Below are 20683 nucleotides of genomic sequence, written 5' to 3'. Positions count from 1 at the left end.
TCAGAAGAACAAATACATTAATTCAATATCTTACTTTAAAAACATAGCCACATTTGATCAATTTAAGTGCTAGAATAGATTCTCTAAAAATATAGGGTATGACACAATTTCCAACATATGGCAATAAAAATGCTTCCTTCTCAGCTAAAAGGAAAAGCTCTGGAAAGAACTGTGTCTCTTCCCACTCTTCTTTTCTAAGAGGGAATATATAGCATGGTTGTGGTAGTGGGGGATGCTATTCTCTTCTTTGGTGAAAACACAAATAGCTAAGGGAAAAGTTACTATTTCCCTATTTATCTTTTCCATCTAGAAAAATGATGCAGAAGAAAGAGGTATCCAGATACTGGTAAAAACTATTGGTAAACGAAATGGAAATAAAAAAATCAAACTAACTAAAACATACTGATTATTTAAGTTGTTTAGACAGTTTTAAAAAAAGGGGTTAGAGAGATACTTAATACACTAAGTTAAGCTGTTCTAAAATACCACAAACATTACTGAGGATAAAATAGTTTTCCATTTTTTTCTGCTTTGAAAACTAGTTTAAAAATTTAAAGAGAAGATATCATAGCAAAAAGCAATTCATAACAGACTCAGGAATAATAAACTTATATTATCCCTAATATTTCAATAGATTACTCAGTTCTTTTAAAATTTTTCTTACCAGCATTGTCTTCCCATTTCCAGGTGGACCAAAGAGTAGCAATCCTCTGGCAGGAGCTCTAAGCCCTGTGAACAACTTTAAAAATGTGTATTAGTTCACAACTGTGATTCTGAAGACAATTTTTTACAACATCTAAAATGTATCCCAAACAGAAATACCTAAGGCTTTAAAGGGACACAAAATCAGTAAGTTAGTATAATTTAAAACAGAAATAAATAAATAAATAAAACCAAATTATCAGGGGCTGGGACTGTGGCTCAGCAATAGTGCACTTGCCTGGCAAGTGTGAGGCACTGGGTTCAATTCTCGGCACTGCATATAAATGAATGAAATAAAAGTCTATCAACAACTAGAAAAAATTAAAAAAAAAAAAAAAAAGTCATCAGTGACCAAAATAAAAACAGCCTGGTTAAATAAGAAACTGAACAGGGCATGTCTCTTTACTTAGAAATTCCACCAAATAATAAATAAATAAATATTAAGTAAGTCATAAATCTTCCAAACAGAAACAGGAAAGAGAGCTGAGGGTGTGGCTCAGTAGTAAACCATGTACCTAGTATGTGTGGGAATTTGGGTTCAATTCCTACTCTGTGGGAAAAAAGAAGAAAAGAAAGACATGGTGGTGTACACCTAAAACCACAGCTACTCTGGAGACTGAGGCAGGAAGATTGCAAGTTCAAGGATAACCTCAGCAATTGAGTGAGAGAGACTGTCTCAAAATTAAAAGGGGAGGTGGGCTGGGAATGTAGCTCAATGGTACAGTGTTCCAAGGAATGACGGACGGAAATAAATAAATAAAACTAAAAGATAGGAGACAACAAATTTTTGCAAGACTGAGAACTGATAAAGTGTGGTATATTATTTAGCAGAGATTAATGAGCTAAAACCTAAATACTGGTGTATGAAAGGACACCTAGAAACAAGAAATAAGCTGAAGTGAACACAAAACCCTAAAGCTCAGCAATTGGAGGCATCAGACCACAGAAAGCAGGAGGAAGGGAGAACTAAGTCAAAATTAGTAAGAGGAGCAATTGAACCCATGTTCCTGCTTTCTACCAAGGGTAGTTAGGCAAGTACCAACAACAATCAAAGCAAGCAGGAGTTAAATTAAATCAAGTATCTCCAACCAGGGTGTATAATATAATCCCAGTGATGTGGGAGGCTGAGACAGGAGGATTGCAAGTCAGAGGCCAGCAACCTGGCAAGACCATCAGCAACTTAGCAAGACCCTGTCTCAAAATAATAGATCAAAAGGACTGGAGATGTGGCTCAATGGTAAAGCACCCATCGGTTCAATCTCCAGTCAAAAAAAAAAAAAAAAATCAATCATCTCCAGACTAGGGACGGCAGGAGTCAAGGGCAAAACATTACACTGAGAACACTTCATATTGAGAGTGTATGAAATGTTGGCATCCACGGATTCAACCAACTGTGAATTTAAAATATTTATTTTTTAGGTACCGGGAATTGAACCCAGGGTCCTTAACCACTGAGCAATCCCCAGTCCTTTTTAAAAAAAAAAAATTTTTTTTTTACTTTTTAGTTGTAGTTGGACACAATACCCCCCTTTTTTTTTTTTTAAATGTGGTGCTGAGGATCGAACCCAGGGCCTCATGCTTGCTAGGCCAGCGTGCTACCACTGAGCCACAACGCCAGACCCCCAGCCCTTTTTGATATTTTATTTAGAGACAGGATCTTGACGAGTTGCTTAGGGTCCCGCTAAGTTGCTGAGGCTGATTTTGAACTCATGATCCTCCTGCCTCAGCTTCCCTAACCACTGAGATTACAGGCATGCTCCACTTTGCCCTGCTTAAGTATTTTTTTAAAAAACCTGGATCTGTACGGAGCATGTACAGATGTTTTCATCATCATTATTCCCTAAGCAATGAAGTATAATATTAATTGCATAACATATACATTATATTAGGTATTACAAGTAATCTAGACATGATTTAAAACATACAGGAGGACATGTGTACATTAGGTACAAATTTTATACAAGGGACTTGAATATCCATAGATTTTGGTATCTGGAACGAATCACCCACAAAGGCAGATGACTGTACTTTTAAGTTAAATCATAAGAAATGACTGAAATTCAGTTTTTTAAAAAATAGTTTTTCAGTAGTTTTAGGTTAGTAGAAAATACAAGGTTCTCACATAACACTCCCTTATTCCCCATTTCTCCTACATTAAGATCTTGTATTAGTGTGGTATATTTGTTACAACTAATGAAACAACTGTGATACATTATTATTAAGTAAAGACTACAGTTTACATTAGGGTTCACTTTTTTATTTTTTGGTAATGGGGATTGAACTCGGGCACTCAACCACTTTGAGACATATCCCCAGCCCTATTTTGTATTTCATTTAGAGACAGGGTTTCACTGAGTTGCTTAGCACCTCACCTTTGCTGAGGCTGGCTTTGAACTCTTGATCCTCCTGCCTCAGCCTCCTGAGACCTGGGATTATAGGTGTGCACCACCATACCTGGCCAAGGGTTCACTCTTTAAGGTGGTACATTCTTTTTTTTTTTTTTTTTTTTAATTCTTATCTTTTTGTAGTTGTAGATGGACACATGCCTTTATTTTTATGTGGTGCTGAGGATCAAACCCAGGGCCTCACACATGCTAGGCAAGCGCTCTACTGCTAGGCCACAGCCCCAGTTCCATTCTATGGTTTTGACAAACATATACCATCCTTAGAGAATCATACAAAATAGTTTTACTGCCATAAAATCCCTGGTGATTCACTAATTTATTCTTCCTTACTTCTCCATGAATCCTTGATCATAGTTTTGCCTTTTTCAGAGTATCAAATAGATGCAATCATACAAAATGTAGCCTTTACATATTAACTTCTTTCATTTACTAATATGCATTAAATAAGGTTCTATGTCTTTTGTGGCTTGGTAGCTCATTTGAATAATATTTAATTGTTGAATATTTCATTATATGGATATACCACAGTCTGTAAAACATTTGCATACTGACAGTGATTTTGGTTGTTTCCAAATTTTGTAAATTACCAAAACAAAAACCTGCTAAACTAATGCATACCTACAATCTCAGCTACTGAGGACGATTGAGGTTATGAAGTCAGACTTATATGAAACAAAGCAATACTAGAACCATTACCCCAGCCCTTTTCAGTGTTTAAGAGAGGGTCTGGCTAAATAGCTTAGGGCCTCACTAAATTGCTGAGACAGGTCTTGAACTTCCCCTGACTCCACCCTGTCCAATCCAGTGAACCCCCCCACCCTTATTGTGAGTCAACATCTGTATATCAGAGAGAACATGGCCTTTGGTTTTTTGAGATTGGCTGTTTCACTTAGTATAATAGTCTCCAGTTCCATCCATTTACCAGCAAATGCTTCAATTTCATTCTTCGTTACAGTTGAGTAATATTCCATTGTGTATATGTACCAGTGAGGTTTCTTCTAATATGACCATTTTGGCCTTGAACCTTTCCCACCTCACTTCCTTCTCTCTACCTTCACTCTAGTGAACACATAGGCAATATATAATTCTTAGAGATGGTTGAACAAATTCATATCCAAAGGTCATTTACAAGTTGGAAGTGGTGGGTCATGCCTGTAATCCCACAGCTTGGGATGCTGAGACAGGAAGATGGCAATTTAGTGAGGCCCTAAGCTATTTAGTGAGACACTATCTTCAAAATTAAAAACAAAACAAACAAACAAACAAAAACACAGGGCCCTACAACCTTTGCACATTCATTTAAAACTGCATCTTTCACAATGTACCTATGTATTTCCACTAGATGTTACTGAGTCCATAACAGTAGCATGCTCAAGAAGAAAAACCATCCCAAAAATTGATCCTCAGATTTATTTTCTGTAATACCAATGGAAGAGCACTAAATATGCAATCTATGAACCGCAAAAACCCAAAACAGTACAAGTATGGAAAAACAATTGCAATAACTCACCTTCCTAATGAGTCTCAAAATATAAGATGGAAGGTTAGATCCTTATACATCATTGGCTAACTCTCCCCATCTATTTAATGATTTAATACTCTAAAATTTTTTTTAAAGATTATTCTTCAAACTTGAAGAATTATTTTTATCTTAATTTCTTCTCTTAGTATGATTTTTATACCATAATTTTAAACCTTTCACCTTCATATAAATATTATACCATACTATCCATTTTTCTACAAAAGTTAAAAATGGCTTTAGGCCAAGTGCAGTGTTGCATGCCTTGTAATCTCAGCAATTCGGGAGGTTGAGGCAGGAGGATCCCATGTTTGAGGCCAGTCTTAGCAACTTAGTGAGGCCGGAAGCAACTTATCAAGACCCTGTCTCAAAAAAAAAAAAAAAAAGGGGGCTGGGGATGTAGCTCAATGACAAAATGCCCTGGGTTCAATCCCCAATACCAGAAAAAAAAAATCGGGGGGTGGCGGGGAGGATTTGGAATTAGGCACTCACATTCATTCTCTTATAATAATAACTTGCCAACATCAGTTGCTAATGATGTCTTTTTAAAAACACTAAATCAACGATTATCCTATATGTATCATTCATTCTAGCATAGCCCAAATATGTAATACAACAACAGATTTAGCAATGGATGGTATTATAAGAAAATGACAATATAATAAAGCCCTTACCTCAGGTCTTAGAGAAGGAAGAATAACAATTTCTTGCAAGGCTTGTTTTGCCAACTCTTGACCAGCTATATCATCAAATTTAACAGCTGTTCCACTAAGAAACAATAACTCAATTAATTTCACAACAGAAATATAGATATTACAATTATGAAATATAAACTCTATGAAGACATTTTTTTTAATTGTAGACAGACATGATATAAAACTCCCCAAAATTATTTTTGTTTATTTTTATGCGGTGCCAGGGTCAAACCTAGTGCTTTGCACGTGCGAAGCAAGCACTCTAACCCTGAACCACAACCTGGGCCCCTATGAAGACATTTTTATGTTATGAAACTACAGTTGAATTAATTAGCAAAAATTATTTTCTACATTTATAAATGAAAGCCAGCATAAACATTTAGTATGTAAATCACATAAGGTATTTACCATTTCACTTATGACACATTTTATACATAAAACTTTAATATAGAAACTGTAAAATGAAATACTATAGAAAATAAAACTTACTTGTCCACAATTTCATTCATAATAAGATTAGCAAGGTTGCTGTCCACATTCCTAAAATTCTTTAAGTCTTTCTTTTTCCGAGGAGCAGTTGTAGGGGTAGAAGGCTTATTTGTTCTATTTGTTTTCGGAGTACCCTTAAAGGATATAAAAATTTAATGTGAAAATACAATCTATCATTGATCTTAAAATTCACAGGATTCAAGGATTAAAATAGGAAAAATTATATAAAACTCCCCAAAATTATATATTTCACCCAGGGTTAAAATATATTCACTACTGAATAACATCTGGCATAAAAAGGGTTTACAAAGAAATTATCCCAAGAGATTTAGTTATTATAAAAGAAAAAGGCCCTACGACAACATAGTCATATAATTTTGATCCTTGTTAATATGTGCATAAATTAATTTTTAAAAATAAACTAAGTGATATATATAATGTACATATTTGATATGTGTGTGTGTGTAGATCACTAATTTCATTCAATAGGCTGGATAAGTGAACTTAATTTTAAAAAAAATGTTCAATTAGGTCCAAAAGAGGAGATAAAAAAGATTTGTTTTTTCATAGCAAGATACCTTTGCAGATTAAAAAATTATATGTTTAACTTTGTGGAAACATAAATTCTGTAAAGTAAGTACTTATAATAAACTTAAGCAAGTATAACATTAAAGTTTCTATTTGTAAAAACACATCATTAAAGTTGCTGTCCTAGGATACCTTATGAGTGGCAGCTGCAGGACCAGGTCCTTGTCTTGCTCCAGAAACCATGGATAAACCACTACAACTAGGTGCTCTGTGGTGACCAGAAAGACCTGTGGATCCAGTTTTCAGAACAGTTTTTGAACGAGGCAGTGAATTACTAGCATGTGTTAGGGGATCTTTTCTTTTTGGAACAGCTCCACTTTCTATCAAGGAAAAAGCAAAACCACCATCATTAGAAAATAGTGGCTAAAAAAATTTAAAAGTATTAATAAGGACAAGTAAAAATTTGCAAAACAAAGCTAATAATATTTTTTTACATTCAGAAATATTTAAAAATAAGATTTCAATTAGAATGTATACCAAGGTGTCCTGGTTTTCAGTGGGTGAACGGGAATATTATTACTCAGTTTTTCCTGTTTTTGATGCATATTCTAATTTTTTTTTATATAAAGAAATGTATTTCTAAGGGGCTGGAGTTGTAGCTCAGTGGTAGAGCCCTTGCCTGGCATATGTGAGGCACTGGGTTCAATTCTCAACACCACATATAAATCATTAAAGGTCCAAAACAACTATAAACTACTATGAAAGTTCAGCCTGTGCCCACTATAAGAACTTTCTGAATTAACTGATATTGAAAAAGTATCAATCTCAGTGGCTCAGGATGCTGAGGCAGGAGAATCACCAGTTCAAAGCCTGCCTCAGTAACTTATACAGGCCCTATGCAACACAGTGAGACACTGTCTCTAAATAAAATATTAAAAAAGGGCTGGGGATGTGGTCCTGGGTTCAATGGACAGTACCCAAAAGAAAGAAAAAAAGAAAGAGTATCAAGTTGTGACTTTTAACACACCAAGTATTTTATGTGCAGTACATTTATAGAAAGCCTCTGATTAAGTCAGAAGGCTACCAGTTCTTTGATACTCCCTATATGAATTATGATATAGTGTTAAAATTTTACTGCTTCTAAATAATATTTTTATAGATTTACATAGCAACTGTCAGTGTTTATTAATAGCAATGTTTATTATAAATATAAACATTATATCAATGAGCAAATTAGACTGGCCAAGAGAAAAGACAAAGCCTATTTTATGTCATCAAATCCCTTAATATGGTTTAAGGAAACAAAGCACTCTAAACTAGTATAAGGAATTAGCTTATTTAAAAGTATTTATTTATTTATTTTGTAGTTATAGTTGGACACAATACCTTTACTTTATTTATTTATTTTTATGTGGTGCTGAGGATCAAACCCAGGGCTTTGTACTTGCGAGGCGAGTGCTCTACCGCTGAGTCATAACCCCAACCCCAGAAATTAGCTTATTTATTTAGAGAACCAAGTAGTTTATCTCAGGTAAACTGTTATAAAATCAAAAAGACTAAATAAAATTCAAATTTTTAAAAAACCTTACCTTCAGGATACCTTCAAATGAGGATCTGAACCTTAAGACTGAATTTTTAATTGGCACTATAGGACTAAAATCAGGACCTCTAAGACAAGTAGAATATATATATATATAGCATTGAGACAGTTTTAACCATGTACACAAATATTTATAATATTAGATCAACTTTGAGTCATTCATTTATATTATGATAATCAAATTTATGAAAATCCTGAGGATCATTATAGACCCACTTTATTATCTTGAATTGTTTTTCTAAGACATAAACGTTCATGACTTTTGGAATTATTTTAGTCACCACAGGAAGTAAAACCATTCCTAACTCAAGATTTCAAGATTAGGGATCCATTTAATTAAACTAACAAGTAGTTGGGCACAGTGGCATACCTCTGTAAACCAAGAAATTTGAGGTGGAGGGGATGAGACAGGAGGTTAGCCTCAGCAACTTAATGAGAACAGTGTCTCAAATTTAAAAATAACAAGAGCTGGGGATGTAGCTCAGAGATAAAGTGCCCCTGACTTCAATCTCCAGTACCACAAAAACAAAAACAAATGTATCGAATGGCCAATAAGTATAGTATACTAAATGTAGAAAAAATAAAAAATGGAAATATAGTTTGTATCTACAAAAACAGATTCAATCTACAGAAAAGAAACAGAGGACAAATATAATTTATAATAATCAGAAAATATATATTCAAATGATAAGAACTCAAAAATCAGGGAATTTGAGAATAAAGTTTATCAAAAGGTTTTTACATAAATGTAACATTCTGAAAGGTACATTCAAGGAGCTAATTAGATATTGACTCTTGCAAAGAAGCAGGATAGCATTCCAGAAAAGGGAACAACTTAAATAAAAGCCAAGATGTAGGGGGGAAAAAGGCAAGACCTCTTTGGAGTAGTACTAAACAGTATTTCAGAGGGGGAAAAAAAGGAAAATGAAGAATTTCTTCAGACAGAAAATATATAGTCCTGGGACTATAAATAGAAATTTCATAGTCAGACTATGAATAAAAATTTCACAGCTAAATAGCAAATTTTTAATTTTAATTTTAGTAACCATACTTTCCAACTTTAGACTATCCATTATTTTCAATTCCTCTTGCAGTGCTGGGGATCAAACCCAGAGCATCATGCATACTAGTCAAGTGCTCTAGCATTATACCCCCGGCCTCAAGACTTCTCATTATTGTTTCTCAAGGAACACCTATGAGAATGACAACACACTTTTCATCAAACATACCAAATATCATTAGGCAATAAGTATGTTCAAAATGTCCAGGGAAAAGAAAAGCCACTTGTGTTGTAAGAATGAAGGCATTTTTTTCAGATAGAAAGACTAACAGAGTTGCTGGGTGTGGCGGTGCACACATGTAATGCCAGACACTCAGAAGGCTGAGAAAGGAGGATCACAAGTTCAAGGCCAGCCCAGACAACTAGATGAGACCCCATCTCAAAATAAAAAAGGGTTGGGGATGTAGGTCTGTGGTTAAGTGCTTGCTTAGCATGTTCAAGGCTCTGAGTTCAATCCCTCGTACTGCAAAACTAGAAAGAGATAAGGGGATTATTATTTTTCAGCATAAGCCTTTGAATATTTTTGAATCAACTATGAAGTATAATCGTTTACAAATAATGAACCGCATCCATTAAAGTAACAACTTAGAGTTAAAAAAGATATATATCATTAAGATATGTTAGTGAAATAATCACTAAAAATCATGAAATAAAATGTTTCCATCCCAGCAGAAAGTTTCCTCATGTTCACTGGTACGCTATTCCCTGTCACTTTCTCCGCTGGTCCAAGGCAACCATTAATTTGCTTTCTGACACTACAGGAGTCAACTGATTTAGTAATTTCTGTTGACTTAGGGTCAATATCACTGAATCATTCTGTAGACAGTCTCAATCTGTTAGGATTAAATAGCACATTTTCAATTTTCATTTTAGTAACCATACTTTCCAACTTTAGACTATTCATTATTTTCAATTCCTCTTCTTACAGTGCAGGGATAGAACCCAGAGCCTCATGCATACTAATCAAGTGCTCTACCACTGCTACCACTGACCTACAACTATACTCCCAACCCTAAGATTTCTTATTATTGGTTTTTTTTTTTGGGGGGGGGGCGTTGTACTGGGAATTGAACGCAGGGGCACTTGACCCGAGCCACCTCCCCAGCCCTATTTTATATTTTATTGGCTTTGAACGCTCAATCCTCCTGCCTCAGCCTCCCAAGCTGCTGGGATTACAGGCATGCACCCCCGTGCCCAGCTTCTCATTATTGTTATTGCTTAGTTTATATCATCTGCTGAGAATACTTGCTTGTTAAATGTCACATTTTCTTTTAACTCTTTGTATTGATAATAAGTGCTTTACAGTGCTAAACCCAACATCTGAGTCTACTCAATTTCTATTAACTATCTTTTTTGAGTAAGGGTCTTCGTTCCTTCCTTCCGTCTCTCTTCTTCCCTCCCTCCCTTTTTCCTGGGCTACGGATTGAACCCAGAGGTGCTGTACCATTGAGCTACATCCCCATCCCTTTTTATTCTGAGATAGGGTCTCACTAAGTTGCCCAGGCTGGCCTTGACCTTGTTATCCTTCTGACTCAGGAGTCATTGGGATTACAAGTGTGGACCACCACGCCTGGCACTTCCTGATTTCTTTACATGTCTAGTAATTTGAATTGAAAATTGGATACTATAAATAACACATTATAGTATTGAGTAGACAGGTATGATTTCTTTCAAAAAGAGGTGAAATAAATCATTCAAGTATATAATATTCCAGAAGTGAATGATATTAATAAATTAGGTCTCAGTGAGACAGTTCATTCACTAGGGATTACTGCATATCAAATATCAACACTATATAAATTAGTTGTGAAGTTAACGTCCCTCCAATAAGAATACAGAATTAGTGGGACAGATTATTGGGATTTGAAATAAGACAAAGTTTGATGCTTTTAAAATGAGTGCCAGGAAGAAAATATATTGCCTTTTCTTTACTTTTTTGGCATGACATAAAAATGTAACGGGATCTAACATGTTCAATGAAGTAGAAGACAATTATGATAACATACTTACTAGTTATCATACTAGTTTTTCAAGGACAGAAAATTTTTACTGTTTATCCTGATAAAAGTATTAAGATCTCAAATATGTACTTTGGAAATTTAACTGTCTGTATGTGGTACATTCTCACATTTCTTTGTTTTAAAGTTCTTTATGAAAATGTCATGCCTTCACAGCCATGCTAAGAGAACACACAAAATACTAACATCTATACTTGAAATGGCATTTTAAATCAGACAAAGGAAAGAATGGGCAGAGGAATACAGTCACTGATTCTGTACTGGAAGACTAAACCACAGTGAGAACTCCTTAAAGGCAGAGGTGGGCTGGGGATGTGGCTCAAGCGGTAGTGCGCTCGCCTGGCATGCGTGCGGCCCAGGTTCGATCCTCAGCACCACATACCAACAAAGATGTTGTGTCCGCCAAGAACTAAAAAATAAATATTAAGAATTCTCTCTCTCTCTCTCCTCTCTCACTCTCTCTTTAAAAAAAAAAAAAAGGCTGAGGTAAAGTCACAAGGAAAAAGAGCTGATGACCAGCTATTTCTTCTCTCCACAGAAATCCATTTATTCTACCTCTTCTCTATTAAAACCTTAAAAGTTGTTAATTACATATAAATAAAAAATGCAATTGTCTTACAGCCTAAGTTTTTTCTACTATAATTTGATCAAAGTAATATTTACTTTAGTAAAATTTAAGCCCTGGACATTAAACTATTGCTGAAAAAGTCACCAAAATAACTAGCTGAGAAGGTTGGGGGAGTAGCTGAGTGGTAGACTGCATGTTTAGCAAGCATGAAGCTCTGGGTTCCATTCCCAGCACTACAAACAAACAAACAACAAAAAGAAAAAGAAAAACCGAGCTGAAATATTAGAGTGTCTAGGAAATGAAGTTTCTCCCAATCAAACCCAACCAAACAAACAAAACATTTAATCTTCCACAGGAACTGATATCTAAAAGTTCATGGAAAAAAGATTACTCCATAGTAACAATATTACTATGTTTCTCCTCAATGTGATGTTTCAAATTTTTTCTAAAATGTTCATGTATAAAATACAGAAATTCTGAAATGCAATGAAAATTGATAAAGAAAAATTAAAATCTGTCTTAAACTTTCACCAAAAATTGGTACAGCTATTCATAAAAAAAAATACAAAAACTTAAGACAATAGAAACAAGAATATTTTAAGAGAATGTATACTCATTTTATAATCTCAAAAATTGGAATTTGCAAAACGTGCAAAAAATGTTTAGAAAGGCTGTATTTTATTTTTACGTGTTCAAATACACTATCAATGACAGATATATATGTTTTCAACACATCCCTATGAAAACAAAAAACAATTCAATCTTCCAATATAAAAGCAAATCGATGTTATCAGATTAAGTAAGACTCTAGTTTGTACACAAGCTTTTATTATTTTATGTTAGTTAACCTAAACCTACCTGACTGAAGATGTCCATTTCGGCATGTCAAGTTAGTATTGTCATTATAGACGTCCGTTTGTGACTTGGAAAATTGCAAAACTGGTTGCAGCTTCTCTATGCAATAGAGGGGGTTAAAAAAGGACAAAATAAACAAAAAGAAAAAATATAATGAAATAAAATTTGCATGTGAAAATGAAATATTATTCAAGGCGTTACAAGGTTATTTTATGATGAAGAGTTTTTCCATTTATATAAATACTCTTCAAAAACGTAATTAGTAAAAACTCAAGACATGAAAATAGCAACAGAAACCAACAGGTGAAAGGTTATGTTCAAAATATGACTTATTCAGATTTGGCAACCTGAACAGTTACATACCAGCATTACTCCCAGCAAATATTTATTGAATTATCACATACATTCAAATCAACTGTGTTGGGAAAGTATCAGATAAAAAAATGAATATGGTCTCTACCATCCATAAACTTACTAAATATAATTGGCAAATAACAATATTTTTTAAAAAGGACTAAGTAGTATAGAAGACATCATTGAAAAGTTTTTACAGAGTAAGTCAACGATAAGTTGGCTAAGATTTGAAAAGATAAAAAGAAGGGACATTTCAGGAGAGAAAAGCACTTAAAATTACACAAAAGGAAACAAAAGGAATGAGTAAGAAATGCTATATTTGGTTACATGAACTAACATTAAGTCAGCCAAAAAAACAAAGGCAATAAAGCAGAGTGAAATGAGCATGCTGCAGAAGTTTGTGTTTAGTACCCAACCATTTGTTTAAACATACATGTGCAGTTGTATATAGGAAGATTGACTCTAAAAAGGACCCTAAGAAACTGGTAATGCAGCTGCCTCTTAGGAGGGGAATGGGTGGCTGGGGCAGAGTTCAAAATGGATGCCATTCATACTTGAATTTTTTAAATTTTGTGGCATGTGTGTATATGGTAATACTTATTAAATAAATCAATTCATGATTATTTCAATCCTACCTCTACCTCAAACAGCAAAAACCCTGCAACTGTCTTGAGTCTCTAAATCTGACACCAAAAGCCCAAGAAAGCAGCAGTTTGATTTTTGGTATTCTCCACCACTGTTGCACTCTCTTTCTTATTAGTCAATCTAATATGATAGCTAATGCATACTTTGCTCCACCACTTACTAATGATACGACCATGCTTTTAACCTCAGTTTTCTAAGAATTCTCAAAGATTAGATAATGTACATAATAAAGTAGGTACTCTGCTTCACCTGTAATAGAGGCTGTTTTTATCATGTTTATTTTGCTGAATAGTCCAAGTTCCCATAACAGTTTATTTTCTTTACTAGCAAGTCATTGAACACATTTAAAACTGTAGCACAGAGGGTAGAGGTTTAGTTCAGTGATAGAGCACTTACCTACCATGCACAAAACCCTGGATTTGATCTCCAGAATATAAAAGGGGGCAGGGGAGTAGCTCATACATACTAACTCAAACTTTTATTTCTAAGGTCAGACAAGCAGGCGCCATGCTTGGTTTATGGTACAACAACACATGCCTCTGGGACAGGTTAAATAGCAGCTACCCTTTCTACACAAAGCACAAAGTACTGCACACCTTTTGTATTCTAGAACTGGCTGATACAATATACCTTGGAGACTTTTTTTTTTTGCTTAGCTAACAGGTAGGTCATTTGATTTTTCTCAATAATACTCTTTAAATTGCCATAATGAGACACAGTCCACTTGTGTTAAGAGCATAAATTAGAAAAAAAATACTGATCTGTATAAGTCATCTTTATCAGTTAATACTCACTTCAATTAAATGTAACAAAAAGTTCACAGACATTCATGATACAGTAAACAGTAATTAAACAGTTTCTTTTCACATTAATTGGGAACAAAAAGTCATAGAACTTGCTTTTTTTAAGTACAAAGAGTTTATATTTATTTGTGTGGAACCATACACATACACTATAGCAGTATACTGCTACTATGATTCTACTCCAATTCATTTCTGTTTAAAAAAAAAAAAAAAGGGTAAACAACTGGGGATGTAGCCCAGTGGTAGAGCATTTGCTTAACAGAACAAGACTCTGGGTTCAATCCCCAGCACCCCCCACTCCCAAAAAATACTGTTTCTTTTTAGAATGAATTGGTTTTACAGACTAATTGATGATTTAAATTAAAACAGTGATGGGCTGGGGATATAGCTCAATGGTGAAGTGCCTGCCTAGCATGCATGAATCCTGGGTTCTATCCCGAGTACCACAAAATAATTTTTTAAAAATAATTAATTAAAACAGTGATTCATGAACTACCCATACCCAAACCCTACATAATCATCTATTTGATATACTCTGAGGGAGAATATTAACACATAACCCTTCTTCTTAAAACCCTTAATGACTTCCAAATGCCCAGACTGCACCTCAAGCTCCTTTAAACGATAATCCAGGTCATCCACGATCTGTCTCCATCTCCTATGCTGAGTAATCTCTACTTTATGCTCTATCAGCACCTACATTTCCCTACTCATCATGCTATTTCTTGCCCTTGAGTGTCAGTGTGTCTGTCTGTCTGTCTCTCTCTCTCTCTCTCTCTCTCTCTCTCTATATATATATATATATATATATATATTTTTTTTTTCTTTTTTAGTCGTTGATAGACCTTTATTTTATTTATTTATATGCAGTGCTGAGACTCGAACCCATAGCTTCACACATGCTAGGCAAGCGCTCTGCCACTGAGCCACAACTCCAGCCCAACCCGTTTTTTTCTTTGTGTGTGTGTGTGTGTGGTACTGGGGATTGAATCCATGGCCTTGTGCATGTGAGGCAAGCACTCAACCAACTGAGCTATATCCCCAACCCTGCCCTTGAGACTTTGTTCAAGCTGCTGTTTCTTCCAGAGATGTCTTTTCTTGAGTTATTTAATAACTTTTATTTATCTTTTAATATCTGCATTTTAGATTTCACTTCTTCTAGGTTGCTTTCTCAGGTATCTGTTTTCTACTCCTATAAAATATGTACATATGCTCATGCTACATACAATGATGATGACTTTTGTGTCTGTTTCTCCCATTATAAGATCCTTAAACAGAAGAACTGCAACCAATATACCAGTAAATTGTTCAACCTTCAAATATTATAATTCAACTACCTATTGCCATTTTTTCTTACTACATGCTGGCCCAAGCCACCATTATTTTTCTCAGATTGTCGTAACAGTGTCCTACCTGATCTCCCTGGTTCATCCCTCATAGTCTACATGCAACCCGACAATCAGAGCAATATTCCTAAAACTTAAGTCTTATGCCAGCTTATGCCATTTCTTTCTCCCAATTCCTTATAGCTGCTCTTCTTTTCACAGATCGTAAAAATTCAAATCCTCATGGTGGCCTATCCAAGCCCCATGTGTTATGACAGCCTCTGCCCCCATTAGTTCTCTGACCTCATCTATTTTAACACTTTACTTGTACGTACAGTGGTCTCTACTGCTTCACAAACATACCAGGTATGTTCCTTCAAGGAATGGCACGGGCGCTTACTTCTCTGTAACCATTCTTCTCCTACATATCCTCCTGCGTAACTCATATCACCTTCACAAAAAAGAATACCCTGACCATCCTGCTCAAAACTAAAAACTCAAAGCACCTCCCAATCCACTCCTACTGTTTTACTTTTCCTCTATAATACTGTTTAACTTATCATTTATGTTTTCAAATACTGTCTTCTCCTGGATGGAATACAAACTCTATGGAGGTCGGATCCTTGTCTATATCCCAAATGCCTAAAACAGAGCTTACCACATAGTCATCATCAAGTATTTGCTGAGTTAACAAGTAAATTCAGTTTATATCTCTTGGCACTATACCTAGCATAGAACAGAGAGACATAAGAAAACTGATGTTTAATGAAGTGTAACCATCAGGAATATCAAAATGCTAATGCCAAATTATCTTTCTTATGCAGTTAAGCTTTACTCTAGCTTTCATTATCACTAACCCCAAGATAAATAAAGTCTCCCCACCTTTATCAGAGAGGCTGTTCCCTCTCAAACCAGTCTGTTTGAGGAACTCACAGGATCATTCTCCCCATTCATCTGGTACCACACCTCTAGGAAAATGATTTTTAACCAGCATAGATTTTAACACAAATATGCTTTACTATGCAACTGTACAGTTTTTTGTTTATTTTACTACTTTTGTATCACCACTCCCACACCTTGTCAGTTCTTGGAAGACAGGAATATGTTAATGTCTGCTTTTTGATCCACCCTCTGCAGGTTTTTTTTGTTGTTGTTGTTGTTATTTTTGTTTTTGTACTGGCGCTTGAACCCAGAGGTGCTTTATCACTGAGCTACATCCCCAGCCCATTTTTAAAATTTTGAGACAGGTCTAGCTGAGTTGCTGAGGCTGGCCTCCAACTTGTGATATTCCTGATTAACACTGAATAATACTGTTGCTATTCCAACAGTGATCCTCCTGCCTCAGCCTCTAGAGTTTCTGGGATTACAGGCACGTGCCACCACACCTGGTATCTCCTCTCTATTTTTAAAGTAACATCTCTCTCATTACCTAATATGTATAAGGCTGTGGGGTTGATCCCTAACACTGCAATATGCAAGTAATATCTTTTATAAATATTTTTTTGAGAATGAAAACAGATACCCATTTCAAAACATACAAAGTATTATTTTAATAGCTAGCTTTATGTTGTATTCTTTTTGTCCTATCTTCTAATAATGCAAATAAATTACAAAGTCACATTGAAAAATAAGCATATATACAGCTGGGTGTGGTGGTTCATGCTTGCAATACTAGTTATTCACAAAGTTGAGGCAGAAAGATCTCAAGCTCAAGACCAACCTGGACAACTTAGCAAGATACTATCTCAAAATAAAAATGGCTGGGGATATAGCTCAGTTAGAGAACATGCTTAGTATATGTAAAGGTCTGGGTTTAATCCCCCAAAACAAGAAGGGGAAAAGAGGTCTATAATTGACAATATACTTTTAATATTATACTGTATCAGAACTTTAAATAAAAGATAAAAGTCAACCCATTCAATTTGAAACATGTTACAAACTGTTCCATAATCATATTTATTCTGCATCATATGACACTTTAAATATACTTTGAAAGGCTTCATAGCTAAAACACATATAAATTACCTACTAGAACAATTAACTATTTTACTATGACAACCTTTGATATAATATTTTATTATATATAAACACACACACATGACATATGTGTATTGCAGGGGATCAAACACAGGGCCTCACACCTGCTAGGCAAGCACTGTACCATTCTCCAGCCCTAACTTTTAATTATATTTGATATATAATAGCCTTTATAAAGGAAGTAAAAAGGAAAACCCTTTCAGCCACAGAAGTCAGGGAACATTATCTTGTTAGCCCTCTGTAGTGAAGGTTGGTTTTTTAACTACATAGGGAAAAAAAAAACAACTACAAAATAAGTAAATAAGTACACAGACATGTAAATATTTTTCTACTAAAGCAGGGGAGGTAGACAGATTTAAAAAAAATAAAAATAAAAACCAATATTATGGGGCTGGAGGTTAGCTCAGTGGTAGAATGCTTGCTGACCTTGTGAAAGGCCCTGGGTTTGATCACCAGCACAGCTGAAAAATCCTCAACATTTTAAAAGTACTTACTATAGGTTAAGTTCCTTCAATAACACAATGGTCACAAATAGGAGGTAGATATTATCTATTAGCCTTATTTAAAAATTAGATTAAACAGAGATGTGCTAAACATTTCAGTGAGACCCTGTCTCAAAATAAAATAAAAAATAGGGCTGGGGATGTGGCTTAGTGGTCGAGTATCCCTGAATTCAATCCCTAGTACCCCCCCCCAAAAAAAAGGGTTGCAGATATGACTCTGGGTTCAATCCCTGGTATTCCCCCCCCCCAAAAAAAAAACAAACAGAAAAAAAAAAAACCTTATATCATTTCAGCTAATGAATTCTGACAGAATGATAGAATTAAAACGTCATCAGGCCTTAGTTAACTTCTGCTCATCTTATAAGAAGATGGAAGAACTACTGATGAACACATATATAGCCATCTATGAAGAAGTCCTGTCATTAAAAAATTAAAATCAACTTTCAATCTAATCAGTGTTCTATATTCAACAATCAATTTACAGGAAAGACAGAAAAGCATGTTAAAAAACACCATACAGGGCTGGGGAAGTGGCTCAAGCGGTAGAGCGCTCGCCTGGCATGCGTGCGGCCCCGGTTGATTCCTCAGCACCACATACAAAGAAAGATGTTGTGTCCACCGAAAACTAAAAAAATAAATATTAAAATTCTCTCTCTCTAAGTAAGTAAGTAAATAAATAAATAAATAAATAAATAAAAATTAAAAACACCACACAGATGTATGCAACAACAGTCAGAATGCAGGGAAAACTATATGACAAAGACCTGGTTTCAACACACAAAATGCAAGAAGAAAAGCAAAGCAGGTAGTCCTATATATTAAACTTTTTCTATAAAAGACCAGGTATTATATATTTTAGGTTTTGAGGGTTGTATGATCTCTGTATGGATTATTCCATTCTGACACTGTAGCATGAAAGTCACGGCTAATACATAAAGAAACAGAAGTGTTGGGCTGGGGATGTGGCTCGTGCGCTTGCCTGGAATGCGTGCAGCCCGGGTTCGATCCTCAGCACCACATACAAACAAAGATGTTGTGACTGCCGAAAACTAAAAAATAAACATTAAAAAAAAAAAAATTCTCTTAAAAAAAAAGAGAAACAGAAGTGCCTGTGTGATCGATAAAGCTATCATAATAATAGGCAGCAAGTTGGGTTTGTCCATTGACTGCAGTTTGCCTGCCCCTGATATGAATAAATCAAGAATGGCCATGAACTGATTATTATCAAAGCTAATAGACACTTAGAAATATTCTTCTTTCTGATTTAGTTTATGTTTGGAAACCCTGAGCATATTTAAAACAAACAAACAAAAAAAAGCTTAGGCCACATTTCAATTACTAATCTACTTCTATCTACAATTAAGACATTCATTAAACATATATTTCAAATACATCTCATATCCAATTACACATTAACTGATACCTAGAAGTTGTAAACGATCCTTGGCCATAACCAAATTAGTCATCATTTTAGCTTGAAGGCGTCTAGCTCTTTCACACTGTTCACCTAAAAAAGAAAACAAACAAACAAAAAAAGATGAATTAAAATATCTACCTTTCTCTACTAATATTGTTTCCAGATAATAGATCAGCCCAATTTAATCAAGAAGAGTCAAAGTCTTTACAAAGAAATTAATGTGCTCAAATAATAGCTAATAAATTTTGATATTTTCAAATAATACTATTGAAGCCATGTAATGATGGTTCTGACCTACTGTGGTTATGTATTTCATACACAATTCATGAAACCTATCACTTTTTTTTTTTTTTAATGAAACCTATGATATTTCTTACCTACATTTCAAATTGGGATTCATTTTATCATCACTGCCAACTTACTAATGCTATCAACCTGGCTGCAGTCAGAACATAGTTTGTCATTGCCTGTCCATGCACACATCTGTCACAGATATTAACACTATTACTATAGCAAATTAAGACTAATACATTCTACTCAATAAAATTGAAATCAAAATTCTAATCCCTAAATAGAAACTGTATCATAGTTCAATTAACAGTTTTTTCTCTTTGTGATGCAACAGAAGGCATTTTTTATTGATGAAATACTGGTTTTCTTATAACAAATTAATTTTCTTCTAATATTCTCCATGTAGTTGACAGCTGCAAATATATTTTTCACATAATTCATAGTCATGTTCTTTAAAGTCTCTCAAAGGCCTACACACCCATATTTATGTTTTATTCTGCTTTCTCTTATACAGGAGACCAGTAGCTACAGAAGTAGTCAAAATATAAAAGGGAAAGGAAGAAAACAGGGTAGATACTGGACACATTACAATTACTAGAGTTTAACTAATATTAGATAGTAGAGTCATCTAGCTACCCAAAAACATCTACTGATTCTTAACTGAAATACTGAATTTTTTTGTAACTTAATATTATACTTTTTGCTTCTGAATGTATTTTAGCTATGATAAACTGAAGTATAGTCATGTGCTGCATAATGTCAGTTTGATTAACAATAGCTAAACACATGACAAAAGTTCCAAAGAAGCTGGTATAAACAAACCTACTCTGCTATCAGTAGTATATAAATATAGTTCATATAGTATAAAT

General features: G+C 34.7%; 1 protein-coding gene across 4 annotated transcripts in view; it reads right to left on the bottom strand.

The window, feature by feature from the left end:
* The window catches only part of Spast (spastin), a 59039-nt gene that overhangs the window by 23519 nt on the left and 14837 nt on the right, over positions 1-20683 (bottom strand). For 2 of the 4 annotated variants that reach the window (XM_026392023.2, XM_026392103.2), the window contains exons 3-8: positions 19530-19613; positions 12443-12538; positions 6531-6718; positions 5811-5944; positions 5301-5394; positions 665-739 (exon numbers count right to left, since the gene is read on the bottom strand). In XM_026392023.2, the coding sequence (XP_026247808.2) occupies positions 665-739; positions 5301-5394; positions 5811-5944; positions 6531-6718; positions 12443-12538; positions 19530-19613 (671 nt within the window). The remainder of the gene's footprint in view (positions 1-664; positions 740-5300; positions 5395-5810; positions 5945-6530; positions 6719-12442; positions 12539-19529; positions 19614-20683) is intronic. The other 2 variants (XM_026392186.2, XM_026392253.2) reach the window with 1 other exon arrangement.

Source organism: Urocitellus parryii, chromosome 12 (assembly GCF_045843805.1).
Source record: "Urocitellus parryii isolate mUroPar1 chromosome 12, mUroPar1.hap1, whole genome shotgun sequence".
Lineage (NCBI taxonomy): Eukaryota > Metazoa > Chordata > Mammalia > Rodentia > Sciuridae > Urocitellus > Urocitellus parryii.
This window is presented reverse-complemented; position numbering and strand designations above follow the sequence as displayed.